Source organism: Talpa europaea (genome assembly GCF_964194135.1).
Source record: "Talpa europaea genome assembly, chromosome: 15".
Taxonomy (NCBI): Eukaryota; Metazoa; Chordata; class Mammalia; order Eulipotyphla; family Talpidae; genus Talpa; species Talpa europaea.
Genome location: NC_140083.1, coordinates 5,697,574 through 5,713,768, shown reverse-complemented (window position 1 = coordinate 5,713,768; position 16,195 = coordinate 5,697,574). Strand labels below are relative to the sequence as shown.

At 62.1% G+C, this 16,195-nt stretch overlaps 2 protein-coding genes across 2 annotated transcripts; both read left to right on the top strand.

The window, feature by feature from the left end:
• Nucleotides 1-5,527: 5,527 nt before the first annotated feature.
• H1-0 (H1.0 linker histone) lies at nucleotides 5,528-6,335 on the top strand (the record flags this gene model as incomplete). The annotated part of the gene is made up of 1 exon (XM_084255178.1): nucleotides 5,528-6,335. The coding sequence occupies one exon, from the start codon at nucleotides 5,528-5,530 to the stop codon at nucleotides 6,110-6,112; it is 585 nt and encodes a 194-aa protein (XP_084111304.1). The 3' UTR covers nucleotides 6,113-6,335.
• Nucleotides 6,336-7,675: 1,340 nt separating this feature from the next.
• GCAT (glycine C-acetyltransferase) lies at nucleotides 7,676-13,021 on the top strand (the record flags this gene model as incomplete). Its single annotated transcript, XM_084254636.1, has 9 exons — nucleotides 7,676-7,871; nucleotides 9,196-9,326; nucleotides 10,503-10,604; nucleotides 10,987-11,133; nucleotides 11,347-11,501; nucleotides 11,638-11,720; nucleotides 11,909-12,080; nucleotides 12,475-12,596; nucleotides 12,765-13,021. 9 exons carry the CDS (start codon nucleotides 7,676-7,678, stop codon nucleotides 12,914-12,916), a joined length of 1,260 nt encoding a protein of 419 aa, XP_084110762.1. The 3' UTR covers nucleotides 12,917-13,021.
• Nucleotides 13,022-16,195: the final 3,174 nt, after the last annotated feature.

Genomic DNA, 16,195 nt, shown 5'->3' with positions numbered 1-16,195 from the left:
CCAGAGCCAGAATGAGGAACAGAACAGGCAGACTGACGAAATACACTGTTGAGGGGAGCAGCGGGCGCAGCAGGAGAGGTCTGTGCGCCATCTGGGACCCTCGCCTGGTGGCCAGGGATCGAACCGGCACTGCAGAGGCTGCAGGCAGCTTTGCAGCCCAGCGCTCAACCACTGTGCCACCAGGGGAGGCCCCTGGGGAGGCCCCTGAGGAGTCTTTTTAAAAGAAATACAACTATAGGGAAAATGGACTGACTCAGGCTCTTTCTCGCCTTCTGCCACCAGCCTCCACAGCTGCCACCTGCAGCCTTGCTTTCCTTCCAGGTTTCGAAGCCCACACGTGATAATGTATTATTGCAAAAAGCGCTTGGGAGCGTGAGCGTGGGGCACGCTCGGGAAGTCTTCCTGCATCCCCCTGCACCTTGCCAAGGTTCTTACTTTCTCTTGTCCCTAAAGGATAAATCTGGAAAATCTGGGGCTGAACCTGCAGCCCCAGAGCCCTGATCATGAGTCCCAAAGAGCTGGAAGGCCTCTTGGGCATTCTCTGGTTAAACATCACCACTTTCCAGCCGAGGGCAACCACTGTCCACAGGAGAGATGATGGATTGAAGTGCCCTGGCCAGTGGCCTTGGACAGACTGGCTTCTCCCACCGTGAGACACACCACTTCCTCACTGGCCCTGAGGATACCCCTCCCCTGGGGCCACCGCCCCACCAGGGCTGCCCCTTCTTGGTCTGCATTGTTCATCCCCTTCTTCTTCCCTGCCTTCTCATGTCAGTGTCCCCGGGTCCAGTCCTTGGTCCTCTTCCCGTCTGCTCTCACTCTCTCTGGTCAGATCCAGTTCACAGCTTTCAAGACCAGCTCTCTGCTGAGAGTTCCCAGAGTTCCCAGGTCCATCCAAGGCTTCAAATTTCCTGAATCCCAGACTCCAGATTCTTCTATCTATCTACCTGATTCTTATCATCTCCACTCTCGAGTCTGGGAGGCATCTCAAACCTAACCTGGCCAGTGCTCCCACACCTGCTCTACTATGCTTCCCTACCTCAGCTGAAGACTGCCCTGTCTTCCATTGTTCGGACCAGAATCCCTGGGATCCTCCTTGCCTGCTCTCTCACACACACACCCCCCCCCATCTACCAGGGAACCCTGTGGGCTCCAGCTCTAACATATTGGTACATCTGGCACCTCACCACCTCCCCCCCTTCACTGCTGCCCCCTGAGCCAAACTACCCCTTAGCTTTCACCCGGATTATCTCAGCCTCCTTGCCCTGTTTCTTTCCGTTCTTAACTTCTGCAGCCTCTACTCCACACAGTAGCCAGAAGTAATTGCGGTCAGCTGTTGACTGTGGGCCCATCATGTCCCTCTGCTCAAAACTCCCTGATGGCTTCATCTTAATCAGTAAAAGTCAAAGGCCCTATGATGGCCCACAAAACCCTCCATGATCTCTACCTCCTTTTACTCCCCAGTTTGCTTTTTAAAAACGGATGTTCAGCTGTCCTTGATTCAGCCATCCTGAAGAGTCCTGCCACGGGGCCTTTGCACAGACTATTCCCACTGCTTGGAAGATTTCTTTCTCCAAGAATGAGAAGAGGCCCCTCTCTCACCTCCTTTGTATTTTCCCTCAAGTGAGCGCTTTTAAAGCCTTTTCTGGCCACCCTAGTTAAAATTGCAAATCACCTCCTCTCAGCACTTGCCTCCCTCGTGCTGGTGCTCATTTTGTTTTTGCAAGTATGGATTTCCAACATACTCTGTAACTGACATCTTCATTGACTCTTGTTTATCTTCTTCATTAGAATGTCAGCTCCAGGAGAGCAGGGGTCTCTTGTCCCCTGTTCACTGAGGATATTCAGTGCCCATTCCAGAGCCCCGCGCATACCAAGACTACCTCAGGCTGCCAAAGCAAAGAACTTTGCGTGGAGCCTTGTCTTGCAAGCCCTCACAAGACAAGGGGTCCTACGGTGGGGAAATCCTAGCTTGGGAGTCTGCCTGCAGTCACCCCCTGCCAGGCAGACTCACCTTGGACAAGTCCCTTAGTCATTCTAGACCTCCTGCCTGATGAAAGGAGTCGTTCTGCATCAAGGGCCAAATAAATGTTGGCGCAGGCCACCACCTCCCAATACCAGTAAAAAGAAACCCCCCCCCCAAAAAAAAAACAAAAACAAAAAACGACCCCTGGCATTTAAATGTGATTTGCACTTTTCCATACAGGTTTTCATTTCACCCTCACATTCACCCCAAAGGTAGGGAGAACCTCTTCTTGAAAGGTGAAAACACTGAGCTCTGTTCAACTAGTGAAAAAAGCAAACAAACAAAAACCCACCGCAGGGAGGCCCGGTCCTTCCCCGCGGCTGGGATGGCCGGAGCGCCCGGGCCCCCAGGGTCCCGGCCCGGGGCGGGGTGCCCGCGCCCCTGGGGTGGGGTGCCGCGCGGCGGGGCGCCGGGGGACTACATTTCCCAGGAGGAGTTGCCCGCAGCGCTGCGGCTCCGGGGCTGTTAAAGGGCTCGCGTTAAAGGGCCCGGGGGAGTCCGCCCGCCCCGGCCAGAAAGCGGCTCCGCGGTCCGTGGGGGCCCGAGAGTGCCCCGCCGGGGTGTCGGGGCGCGGTCGGGCGGGGTCTAGGAGCCCCCAAACCCTGCAGTGTGAGCGAGGCGAGGCGAGGCGAGGCCAGGCTAGAGCAGCCTCTTCTCATTTTGCCCCCTCGGCCTCCGACTCCGCGCCGACTCCCGGGGAGCCCCTCCGGGGCCCTGCCCTTCGCCCCACGTCCCCCCAACGAGGGGAGGGCCGGTGCATCTCGTCGCCGGGCGGGAGAAGCGGCTGTCCGCCGGCGGGGAGCCCCCAGGGGCCCTCGGCAACGCCCCCCCCCAACCCTTTCAGGGTTCAGTTCCCGGAGGGAATTTACAGGTCGCGGGGAGGGGCGGGGGTACGGAATGCAAAGGCTGCAAAATGAAGTGAGAGCCTGGGGTGCCCCCATATCCACCCTTCCCGGGTCCTGCGACCTCCACGGGAAAATGGAGGTGATGGGGGGCGTATCGCGTGGCCAGCCTCCCCAGGCTGGAGACTCAGGGGTCTGGAACCGGGTGGGGAGCACTTTGCAAACTAATGCACTGTGCAAATAAAATTATTTCATCACCGCGCCATTGGATGCCTCCAGTCTTTATTCTAAGGCACGCGTGGACCTGGGGGGTGGGGCGGCGGGGGGCGGAGATGACGTCTCGGGGAGCCAGGGGTGGACGTGGGGGGGCTATTTGGATACCTGTTTCCCCACGAGGTCTCAGTGGGAAGCAGAACTGCTTTTGACAATAACCATAACAAACCCACTAGAATGTTGTTTTCAAATCAGGAAACTTCGGGGTAATGGGCATCATCCAAATAAGAGCCCTGACCTTCTGAACTGCCCAGGCCCTTCCTCGCGTCCCTTCTCGCCTGGGCGCCCCAGAAAAGCCCGGGGCGAAGGCATCCCGCAGTCTCGCCCCCCCCCCGCCTCCCCCTCCCAATCATTTGGATTAATCCATCCCTTGGTGTGGGGGGAACCCATTAATTTGCCCTGACCCCGAGCCTCCCAAGTCCGGCGGGAGCCCTCCCCCCCACACCCACCGGCTACAACCCCCACCGCCCATTTTAACTGCCCAACTGTACCCCCTCCCCCCACCCCACCAGCCGGTGTCTGCAAACAGCTCCGGACTAAACCGGAGCCGCCTTCCACGATTGGATCAGTTATAAACAACCCCCCACCCCCAGGGTATTGTCTAAATGAAGAGTGACTGCCTCTGTGCTTAGGGAATAAAAGCGGGTTTGTTTTAGGGGGCTCAGGGAGGGAGCGCCCCAGACTCCCAACCCAGGGCCGCTGCGCCCCGGCGCCTGCACGTGAGCAGTAGGTAAATGACAGACTAGGGGTCCCGGGAACTCTGGGATCCCTTCTGCTGGCCTCTGGGCTCCTAGAGCCCCTCAGAGCCCCAGGAGTCCTTGCAGACGGCGGCGCCCCGGGTCCGTCTCACCTGTACCTGCCCACGGCGCGGGGAAGGACGTGTGCATTTCAACAAAGACACTGCATTCTCCCAGCAAAATGGCGGTGGTCCCGGCCCCGGCTCCCTCCACAGCTGCACACTCCACAGGACTAGACAGGACCCAAGGAACGCAACTGCCCCCCTCGACCTCTCCCCCAGAGCCCCGTTTTCCCGAGATCCCAAAGCGCTCAGGGCCTCTCCTCGTCCCAGGGGCCCCAGAACAGCCTGGTTGGAGCCTTCGGGACAGCTCCTCCAGGGTGCATCGCTCCCCACCCACCCCCGCCCCAGCCTCGGTCTTCGAGGGGCCTCAGGAAGGGGAGGAGACCCCCCCAGTCTGGGGCCTCGGGGGGGGGGAGCCGCAGGCTCCCCCTCTGACACCCCAAAACTCCTAGTTTGAGGGAGGCATATAAATGAATTCCCGGTGACGCTATGTGGGAGATGTGGGGGTCTCTGAGGAGAGGCGGTGACCCAGCAGGTACCCCCTCCTCATCCCTCAGGGGACCCAGGAGGCCTGGGGGGGCTCGGCTTCAAGAGAGCACCTCAATGCAGAGGTCAGGGGGCGCGCTGGGGGGGGACAGACGGAGGAGGGGGAAGGGACAAAGTTTGAAAGCGCCCTCCCAACTCTTCCAGGGAAAGTTTGCTTGGGGGTCCTAAAGGCGGAGGGGGGCTGGAGGCGCGGGGGTCCCAGCGGCGGGATGACCCCCGAGAGGCGACCGGACCCCGGGGGAGCGACCCCTCCCCCCTGTCCCGGCTCGGCCCGGCTGGGAGTCGCCCGGCTCGGGGCTGCGTGTGTTAGTTGGGGCCGCTTTCCGGCCGCGCCCCCGGCCTGGGGGGCCCCGCAGCGAGCCGCGAGCGGGGTCCCGGGTAGCCCCAAGAGGGAGCTTTGCTGCGGGGGCTTCCCCGCCCCGGGGCTCCCCGACCCCGCCGAGCCAGCCCCCCGCAAAGGGGAAATGTGCCGGCGCGCCGGCGGTCCTCGGCGCCGTTTGGGGCGCGTGGCGGGCGCGGGGGGCCGCGGCGGGGCCGGCGGGGCGCGCAGCGGGGGCGCCCCGGGAGCCGGGCAGCGGGCCCGGGCGGCGGCGGGGGGCGGGAGGGCCCGGGCCGGGGGGAAAGGTCGGATTTGCTCGGCGCAAGAAACACAGATGGCGGCGGCGCGGCGCCATTCCGGGCCGGGAGCAGGCAGCCAGCAGCCCTGTCCTCACCGCGGTCCGCCCGCCGCCGCTAAATACCCGGATGCGCCGCCCGAGCGCCAGACGCGGAGCCGGGCTCGGGAGGCCGCGGAGGCGGAGCGCGCGGAGCAGCGGCAGGCGCGGCGCGGACCCCGGACCCCCCGACCGACGCTCCGGCGGCGCGGGCCGCGCACCCCGGCCCGGCGAGCCCCCCCGCGGCCAGGCCCCGGGGAGCCGGCGCCCCGACCGCGCCGGGAAGCGGGGGCGCCAGGGCCGCCCCCCAGCCAGGCGCCCCTCCGGCCCGCGCGGGGCCCGGCCCGCGGGCAGCGCCGTCCCCAGCGGCAGGGCCAGGCCGGCCACCATGACCGAGAACGCCGCGTCCGCGCCCGCGGCCAAGCCCAAGCGGGCCAAGGCCGCCAAGAAGTCCACGGACCACCCCAAGTACTCGGACATGATCGTGGCCGCCATCCAGGCGGAGAAGAACCGCGCGGGCTCCTCGCGCCAGTCCATCCAGAAGTACATCAAGGGCCACTACAAGGTGGGCGAGAACGCCGACTCGCAGATCAAGCTGGCCATCAAGCGCCTGGTCACCACCGGGGTCCTCAAGCAGACCAAGGGGGTGGGCGCCTCGGGGTCCTTCCGCCTGGCCAGGAGCGACGAGCCCCGGCGGGCGGTCGCCTTCAAGAAGACCAAGAAGGAGGCCAAGAAGGTGGCCGCGCCCAAGAAGGCCGCCAAGCCCAAGAAGGCCGCCGCGAAGGCCCCGAGCAAGAAGCCCCGAGCCGCCCCCGGCAAGAAGGCCAGGAAGAAGCCGGCCGCCGCGCCCAGGAAGGCCAAGAAGCCCAAGACTGTCAAGGCCAAGCCGGTCAAGGCGGCCAAGCCCAAGAAGGCCAAGCCGGTGAAGCCCAAGGCCAAGCCCAGCGCCAAGAGGGCCGCCAAGAAGAAGTGACGGCGAGGCCGGGCCGCGGACGCCCCGCCGGCCGCGTGGCCTCTGTAAATAGCCCCCCTGCCCCCCGTCTGCGCCCCCCTGCCCCCCTCCTGCCCGCGCCCCTGCGAGCCTGACTTTGTGAGGCGCCGAGTTTGCAGTCCTCGGAGATGAGGCCCCGCAAGCCTCGCCTCCCCGAGGATGGGACGCGCTTGGGTTCACTTGTTCGTCTGCCTAGGGGGCTGGGGCGCGGGTAGGTTCGTGTGTTTTGTTTAGTGTGGGGGCCGCGGGGAGCTGGCGGGGGAGCCCGGGCCCTGGGAGGCCTGTGGGGGGACCCGAAGGCGAGGAGCTCTCTGCAGGTCGGGTGCCCTTTCCAGGAGTTCCAGGACCCTGGGGAGGCGCGGGGCCGCGGCCGGGACAGCCTGGGAGGCGCGGGGTTGGGGGGTCGGGGGCGTTCCCGGGCCGACGCCTCTTCCCAGCGGGGCACCCCCGGCCAGTGTCCCCCTCACTTCTGCAGGGCGCCCCGGCCTCGCCTTTGTCCTCGGGCGGGGCGGGTCGCGGGGCAGCTGCTGGGGCGCCGGGGCTGCGCCCTCCGCGCAGGGGGCCCGTGGGTGCGGGCGGGGCTCCGGCTGAAGGGGGGCGGGAACTTCGGGGGGCGGCGGGGTCCGGCAGCCAAGTGCCTCGGTGCCCTGTTGAGACTCGGTTCCCGCTGATGCGAGTGTGTCCCGGGCGGACTTTCCCTGTCCCCGTCCCCTGACTTCGGCTCCTCCCGCGCGGGGCGGCCTTGCCCGGGGACCGGCCCTGCCTCCCGCGGGTGGAGACCCGCCCCCCCGACTCCCGGGGTCATTTTTATGAGTAGCGGGGGGCGGGGCCCGACCCCGCAGGCGGCCGCGGGCTGCTCGGGGGCGGGGGCGCCGGCGAGTCGCGCCCTCGGCCGGGAGCCGCAGGAAAACCCTGTACAGTCTTTCATTTTCAATAAAATAGGAAAACGCGCGGCCGCGCGTTCTCCCCCCGCCCCTTCGTTTGTTGTGTTTCTAAGTGTTTGTGCCGGGAAGAACTCGCTGTCTTTGTAATTTTGAAACTTTAAAATAAAATAGAAAAAGGGAGAAATCGGCGTGTGGCGTGTTTCTCTCCCAGACCGGAGAAGACGAGCTCGGGCGGCCGGCGGCGGGCACGACGGGGCGTTCGCCCCTGAGGATGGGGCCCCGGGCCCGGGACGCTGCCGCGCCCCGCCGGCCCAGGCGACCGGCTTTGGGGTCCGGGGGTGCCCGCGCCCCTTCCCGGAGGCGAGTGCGCGGCAGGGAGGGCTGGCGGGGGGGAGTCGCCGGGCGGGCCCCGCGCGCCCTCCCCGCCCCGCGCCCCCGACGGCGGCGCCGGCGTCTCGGCTTCCAGGCCGGTCCGCTTCGGTCCTCGGAGGATCCCGCCGGCCCCGCCCCCGACTGGCCCCGCCCCACGAGCCCCGCCCCCCGCCCCGGAGCGGAGCCCCGCGCGCTCCGATTGGCCGCCGGGGCCCGGCCCCCGGCCACGTGACGCGCTCGCGGTGCGCACGGCCCGGCGGCGGCAGCCTGGCGGGGTGCAGCGGCCGCGATGTGGGCTGGCCGCGTCCTCCGCGCCGCGCTCCCCGGAGCCCCCCGCGGCCGCCGCGCCCAGTCGGCGCTGGCCCAGCTGCGTGGCATCCTGGAGGAGGAGCTGGAGGGGATCCGCGGGGCCGGCACCTGGAAGAGCGAGCGGATCATCACGTCCCGGCAGGGGCCGCGCATCCACGTGGACGGCGTGTCGGGAGGTAACTGCCCCTCTGGGCCACTCGACGGACGTGGCTTCGTATCCTAGGGCCGCTCCGAAGCTTGTGCAGAAATGGAGGACGCGGAGGGGTGCTGCCGGGCGCGGGGGCGGCGCCTGGGACTTTGCGGCTACCGGGTGTTAGCTCCAACCTGGCTAAACCCGTTTCCAGGGGGGGGAGGTGGCTTGCCCTTGGGCACCTTTTTGGCTTAGAAGGCAAGGCCGAACAGAGACTCAGCCCTGTGAGGACGTGAGAGAAAAAGAGAGGCGACCAGCTGGCTCCCACCAGGCAGGGTGGCTCCCACCGGGCAGGGTGGCGGAAAGGCGAGATCAAGAAACCCGGGTTTCTGGAACAGCTGCTTTGTGCAGGCTCCTGGTTACTGCACATGGACGTCTGCAGGCGCAGCCTAGGAGTGACTCACTCGACTTTACAACCTAGAAACTGAAGGGCAGATTTGTGCAGTAACTTGCCCCAAAGCCCCCGGAGCTAAGGCAGAGCTGGGCCTTAGGTCCTCTGGGATATTGGAGCTAGAACATCAGCCAACTGTACCAGAGAGGCAACTGCATGGCCAAAATCACAGTATGCAAAGGGGGTGGGGGGCTGTTGCAGAAGCCATGGCATGAATGGGGCCCGCCTAGCCTGTCCTGCCCACCAGGCCCTGGGGTGCAGTGCTTACAAACAGACCCCCAAGCCTGCCTGTGTGCAGGAAGTAGAGCTTGAACTCTTAGTAAGACGTGATCTCAGGAAACCCCTGCCTTCCTCCAGGGGTGCTTAGAGCAGGTCAGAAGATGGGGAATTAGGAGACTCAGGTTCACTTCCCCCCAGAACTCCTTAGTGTCCTCCTCGGGTTAGCTGTTCACTTGGGGCTTTATGGTTCAAGGGACCCAGGTCTCAGAGGCACCCCCTCTGGGCATGTGAGTCTGTACCAGGCAGCAAAGTGAACTGGAGTTTCAGGGCCTTGTGGGCAATTGAGCAAACCTCTTCTTTTACTCGAGAGGAAAACCACCGGCCTGATGAGGGTTGGTAGTGTCAGGCTTCCACCTTGGTGGACAGTGACTCAGAGCCAGTGTTTAAACGGCTCGTCCTTCAAGGCGCTGATCTGAGAATTCTCCTAACCCTCCATCTCCTGTAGCTGTCCCGTTCAGTGCTTCCTGGGGCTCCAGCTCCCCATCCTGGCATTGGCCCCAGAATGGATCACACTGTGTGGTTGTTGCCTCCTCAGGGGGGATCCAGGTTCATTTTCTCTGAGGCCTCAGGACCTGGCGCTGACACCAGGGACACTTCTTTGCCCTGAGCTGCTGTGTCTGTCCCCTGTCCTCCTCCTCAGGAATCCTTAACTTCTGTGCCAACAACTACCTGGGCCTGAGCAGCCACCCCGAGGTGATCCAGGCAGGTTTGCACACCTTGGAGAAGTTTGGAGCTGGCCTTAGCTCTGTCCGCTTCATCTGTGGGACCCAGGTACAGAGTGCATGTCGGGAAGGCATTGTCCCCTGTGGCAGGTGCTGATGCCAGCTCTCTGCTCCACACAGAGGGCTCATCTCATCCCACTCTTTGCCCCAGCGCTGTCCACTGGAAAGGCGGGTTCAGGCTTCTGCTTTGCTGAGAAGCCTTAAGCAAGCTGCATCCATTTCCCCACCCACAAGACTGAGTTCCTCCCGCCTGTGCCGGCCCCAAAGATGAGCAGGCAGGGGCTGCCACTGAGGACTCTGGAGCTGCCTTGCCCGAGCCTGGTTCCCAGTGCTTCCACTTACCCTCACTCTGCGCAGGTGTCTTAACCCATCTGTGCCTCAATCCCCTTATTGGTACTGTGGGGATAACACCACCTAATAGAATCATTACAAATTAAAGAGAGACAGTGAAAATGCTTAGGACAGTACCTGATGCATAGTAGTGCCTGACACATAGTAGTGCTACATAAAACTTGGCTATTTTGTAAATGTTACAAAATAAACTTAAACTTGAAACCTGTTTACCATGTGCCAGGTACTGTTTTAAGAACTACAAATACTAATTCTATCCTCCTAACAATAGTCCTTAGTGATAGAGATGAAGACACTGAGGCCCAAGAAGTTAAGTGACTCGCCCGAGGGCACGCAGCCTGTGGCGGTGGGATTTGAACCCTGGTGGCCTGGCTCGAGTTTGTGCTCCGTGACTTCTTGTGATCATCTGTCCTTTCTGAAAGATGAGGGTGGAATGAATGTCACAGATGGAAACTCCTGACTTCCAGCCAGGGGCACTTTTCACCAGAAACCCCACTCAGACTGAATAGCTTTCAAGTCTAAGAATCCCAGGCCCAGATGAACCCAGGGTTACTTGTGTCATCCTCTTTTCCATAAAGTGACCCAGAAAGATTCTGGTTCATGTCAGGAAGTCACATCTTCCTTTCCCATCAGCACCCTTAATTCTACCATCAGACCCCATTACAAAATAAGGACCTAGCCAGGAAGAGATACTGGTGGGCCCCTAATTCCTCAGTGGGAACCACCTGCCAGATGCCTGCTGGCTCTGGGGGGGACCCTTGTGCAGAAAGAAGGGAGAGGCTGAGGCAGCAGGCCTTCCGAGCTGGTCTGTTGGTGACCCTCTGTCCCACATGTCCCAGCGGTCATTAATATCTGTTTTCTTTGCTTTCTTCAGAGCATCCACAAGGATCTAGAAAAAAAGATAGCCCGCTTCCACCAGCGGGAGGATGCCATCCTCTACCCCAGCTGTTTTGATGCCAATGCTGGCCTCTTCGAGGTGTGTGGAGGCCGTGGGTGGAAGTTGGTGAGGCCTGCGAGGCTGTGAAAGTCTGGGAGTGGGCAGTCAGGAGAAGTTGGCAGGGCCGGTGCCATGCTTAGAGGCTGCAGTGCCTGTTTCTCATGGAAGTTAGGTAGGTGCTCCAGGAGGAGGTCTGCCTGCAGGGCGTTTGGGAGATAACCTTTGTCAGCTGGATGGCAGGAAGCAGGGCCTCACCAAAAACGTGCTCACCTGCCGGCACTGGAGTAGGGCCTGTGGCCAGCCCAGTGCTGGGACTCTGAAGGCCAGCCAGGCTGGCCATGAAATTTTGACTCAGGAGGCCACACAGGAGAGGGATCTAAGGCAACTGGGCGATGGCTCTAGTCCAACTGCCTTGGTCCAGGCCCTGCTGACCCCCGAGGACGCAGTCCTGTCGGATGAGCTGAACCACGCCTCCATCATCGATGGCATCCGCCTGTGCAAGGCCCACAAGTACCGCTACCGCCACCTGGATATGGCCCATTTGGAGGCCCAGCTACAGGAGGCCCAGGTGGGACAAGGCCCAGGTTCGGGGACAAGGGCTGGAGAGGCCTGTCCTCACTTACGAGAAGCCTGAAGGTTGGAGACAACCAAGCTTTGCAGTAAATACCTCACCCCAAAGCCTTATCGCACTGCACCACCTGCCTTGAGTTTTAGCAAGCAGCTGGGGGTGGAGGGCGCTGCTTAGGCATCGGGGCCTGGGGGGTCTGGGTCTTCCCTGCAGAAGCATCGGCTGCGGCTAGTGGCCACTGATGGGGCCTTTTCCATGGACGGTGACATCGCGCCGCTGCGGGAGATCTGCCACCTCGCCTCTCGATACGGTGCCCTGGTCTTTGTGGACGAATGCCATGCCACCGGCTTCCTGGGGGCCACAGGACGGTGGGAGCATCTGGCCCCTGAGGCCCTGGGTCGGGCTTCTGAGGATGGGTGGGGAACAGGGAGGCCAGCCCCCAGTTGAACCTATGATCCCTGGGCACCTGGGCTGCACGTGGTGACGCGGCAGCTTCCCTTGCAGGGGCACAGATGAGCTGCTGGGCGTGATGGACCAGGTCACCATCATCAACTCCACGCTGGGGAAGGCACTGGGCGGAGCATCAGGTGCCTGGAGAGCTGTAGGGTCCCCTTACCCACATGCAGGGCCTTGAAGGGGTCTCAGGGAAGAGGGGGCGGGAGACAGGACTGCAGAGAAGAGGGCAGCCTGGATTATATTCCAGGAGGGGTTGGGGAGGCTCTGGCCCCTGGCCTCTGACTGCCATCTCCATGCCCACCTCTGCCCTTGTTCTTAGGGGGCTACACGACGGGGCCTGGGCCCCTGGTGTCCCTGCTGCGACAGCGTGCCCGGCCCTACCTCTTCTCCAACAGCCTGCCACCTGCTGTTGTTGGCTGTGCCTCCAAGGCCCTGGACCTGCTCATGGAGAGCAATGCCATCGTCCAGTCTATGGCGGCCAAGACCCAGCGGTGCGCTCCGCGGCAGGAATGGGGCAGGGAGAGTGGGGGCATGCCCATGCCCAGAGCTCCTTTGCCTGCAGGCTCTGCTCTGTGCACTACATCCCAGCAGGGCACACAGGGCTGGTCTCCGCTCTCTCGGCCGAGAGCAGCCTGCTTACCCACCTCCCCTTCTCTCTGATTCTGCCTTCTGGTCCCCCGTGCAGCCCTCTGCAGGTGACCCCACGTCTCGCTCTCCTGTGCAGTCCAGTCTTCTGCCGCCCTTTTTGTCTGCCTGTCCCTCTGCGTGGCTCCGCCTGGCTCTCGGGTCTGCGTCTGTCTTTGTTGGTCCTTCCCGCAGACCTGGGTGCAGATCTTGGGTCACAAGCCCACTGGGAGCAGATTTGACTTCGGGCTGTGCCCACAGGTTCCGCAGTAAGATGGAGGCTGCAGGCTTCACCATCTCAGGAAACAGTCACCCCATCTGCCCTGTGATGCTGGGTGATGCCCGGCTGGCCTCGCGCATGGCAGACGACATGCTAAAGAAAGGTAAGGGGCTAGGGCAAGGAAGCCGGCTATGGTCTGGGGGACCCTTAGATTGTGGATACTCCCCTTGCTCCCCTCTTCGATCAGCCATGGGAGTGAGCTTGAAAGCGCCCTATTCTAAGAGACCCCTGTGCTCTAGTGAACCCAGATTGCCCCTTTCTGCCCTCCCAGGCATCTTTGTCATCGGGTTCAGCTACCCTGTGGTCCCCAAGGGCAAGGCCCGGATCCGGGTGCAGATCTCAGCAGTGCACAGCGAGGAAGACATCGACCGCTGCGTGGAGGCCTTCGTGGAGGTGGGGCGGCTGCACGGGGCACTGCCCTGAGGCCAGGTGCTGCCAAACAACAAAGGGGGCCGCCTTCAATCAGCCAGACCAGGGCCTCTGAGCCCTCAGTCCTGGCTGGGGTGAGGCTATGCTGGGGCCTGAGTGTGAAGCAACAGTGTGGAAATTGACCTTGACACCTCGTGTGCGTTATTCTCTCCGAGCAGGCCCCGTCCTGCGGTGGGTTGCAGAATTAGGTGGCAGCCAGAGCCCTGTGGCTTCTGAGGGTGTAGGTGTCAGGGCTGACCCTTCACCCCTCCCATGTCACAGTGAAACTCGGACAACTAGGGTGAGGTAGGCAGACCCACCACTTGGCTCAGTTGGCCGCTCTGAGCTGCCAGAGGGTAGGTGAGCACAGCCTTGCAGGTCCTCCCCACGCCACCTACCCCCTGCTCCCCATCCACAGGGTGTCCAGCCGCTTCCCAGATAAGGGGGCAGAGCCCAAGTCCAGGTCTGGGAGGAGAGGCAGAAGAGTTAAACCCCAAAGCAGAGCAGAGAGGCTGCTGACAGTTGGGGACCCTGACTTGAGCAGGCCCCACCTCCTAAGTGCGCCTCGGGTTCCCTGCGGGAGCAGGCGTCTGTCCTTGTGGCCGCGAGTTTCTTAACTAGGCCTGAAGTGTGTCATTAGGCGATTGTGTCGTGCAGATGTCATAAAGGGTAACACACACCCGGGCAGTATGGCCTTCTGCACACCTCGCGTAGAGGGAGTAGTCTGTTGGGGTCACCCTCTTCTATGCGGTCTGTCGTCACCCAAGCCTTGTGCAGGGGACGCATGACTATCTGGGGTCCTCCGTCTGCTCACCCCAAGGCTTGCAGGCCTGATGGTCAGCCGCCAGGGGGCGCAGCGAGCTCAGGTGCCAGGCACTAAGCTGCAGGCCCACCCCCTCCGAACTCCAGGCCTTGGACTCAGCGCACTGGCCAGGCCAGGCCAGGCAGCAAGCAACCATTTGTTGCTGCCAACGCCCATCCACCCTTCACCCCGCCCACCCAGGCTCAGCGCTCTTCCGCTGGAGATGCCGACTCCCTGGCACAATCTCTGCCCCTGGTTCTCTCTTCCTTCCCCTCCCCCTCTGCCTTGAGGGTACCTAGTGGAGGTGGGGGTGGGTTCTGAGTCTGGCAGCTCCTGATGGCTGAGGTCTGCAGAATGAAAAGGCTCTTCATTCACTAGCTGGAACTAGGACCAGGTCCCTGGCTTCCCGCCTCACCAACCCTCCATTCAACTTGAACTTCTGGGAATGGATAGTCTGGCCCAATCAGGCAGGGCATTAGTGCTAGAACTCTGGGAATCCCAGCCCATTTGGGCTGGGTGGGGTTCTTGAGCTCTGGAGGTTGGGGGGTGCAAGCCGGAGCCACATCAACAGCAGGAACACATTTGCATGCTGCTCCCATGGGGCCCAGCAATAGCACCACACCCCCACTGCGGCTGGTCACAGCGCCGGCCACCTCTTGGTGTGGCTGACCATTAGGGCAGGAACACTGGCCCAGGTCCACCCAGACCTAGGTGAGTTGGTTAGAGGTGAGGTCCATCGTCCCTCCCGCCATTCCCAGGAACCAGAGCTGGCAGCCACAGTGCCACCACCTCCCGGCTAGCATGCCGCGGTAGTTTGCCAAGCGGTTGGCGGCGGGCGCTGGACTTAGAACACTGAGCTGGGCCAGCTTCGCTCTGCCTGCAGTTCCGAGGGGTCGTAGGAGGCACCCACTGGTGCAGCAGCAGCAGCAGCAATAGCAGTACCTGTGCATAGGTGCCAGCTTCAGTGTTTATCCGCAGTCACCCAATGCCTGCAGAGGCTGTAGGGTTGCAGGATGGAGGAACCACTATGGATCAGCCACACTCCGTGGACCATAGGCCCAGCTGCACTTCCACGGTCTGCCCTGCCCAGGGTTCCCAGGATGGCTCCCAGGGCGAGCCGGCCACGTCCTTTGCCTTGGCATCGGATTCAAGTCCAGTTGTCAGGAGCAGCAGTTGGAGCAAGAGGAGGAGGGCGCATCAGGAGCACCCGGGCCTGGGATAATGGTGGCCACACACCCCACCCGCCGGCCCTCTGTGGACTCCTTGGTCCTCCCCTCCCCTCTGCTGTCACGTCAGCTGCTTAGTCTTGCTGCCGCACAGTAGCTCTTTGCCCCACATAGCAGCAGCCCTGCCAAGGTGTGGGCTTGTGGGTGGAGGTTCCCAAGGGGAGGAACTGAGGATCCAGGGGCCTTCAGGGTTCAGACAGCCCATGTTCATTGTCCAGGCTTCCGGTTGTTTGACCATGAACTGCTTTCACACAAGGTGGTTGTGGACCTCGGCGCTCAGTGATTCCGAATCCACCACACCAAGCGTCCCCCCAGCCTTTTCTCTCCTTGCCGTTCCCCCGCATTCCCAGCTGCCGGCTACTAGAAAGACCCGATCAGTCCTCTCGCCTCTTCTTCCCTTTCATTATTCTTCCCATTACACTTGTCCCGTTTACCAACAACCTCTGTATTGCTAAGCCCAGTGCCCCCCGTGGCCCCGGTGCCAGCCTAACCCTCTGGACACGTCCATGTGCCACTCCTCCCAGAGACCCAGGCACACCCCAGGATGGGTCACAGCCAGTCACTGAGCTACTTGTGCTCTTGCACGGACAAGAGCGTCACTCTTTAGCTCGCTACCCGCTGTGCAGCCGTTTCACCCCATGATAAACATCTTACAAAGTAAATGGGCAGGACTACGGTGGAGGATTATGGGTGCCTTAGTGGTGAGTGTGGTGTGGGAATGTACATCTGAAGAGGCGTGAACCTGTACCCCTAAGTCATAGTGTTGCAAACCAACATGCCCTCAAAACAGCACAATTTTTAAAAAATTACGGGCGAGTCTCGTTCCTGCTCTAGAACCCTCACCACCTCCGTGGCCCTCGGGCTCATCCAGACTCTGGATGGGCACATAACCCTCTGGTCTTCAGCCAGACTGAACCCCTGCAACAAACCTAGGGAAGCAGATAGGGGTCTCGGGATTCTCAGGAACTGGGTGAGGAGTCCTCTCTAAAGTCTGCAGGAGAGGGACGCATTCTGGTTTCCTGGCCGAGGACACCCCCACTCATGACTCGAATCCTTTCTGAGCTTGGATTGGACCCCTACTTTGAGCAGGGAGGGGACAGGATGAGGGGTGGAGTCTTCACGCAGCCCTTTCAGAGCCAGGAGTGCCAGGAAGGGGCTGGGCATGCAGGGGTTAACTACAGAGCCAATCTCAGAGCGCGAGATCAATGGGTTACTCACTGCAGAAAGGCAGAAGCCACGCAGACCAGGCGGGAGCCAGGCAGAAGA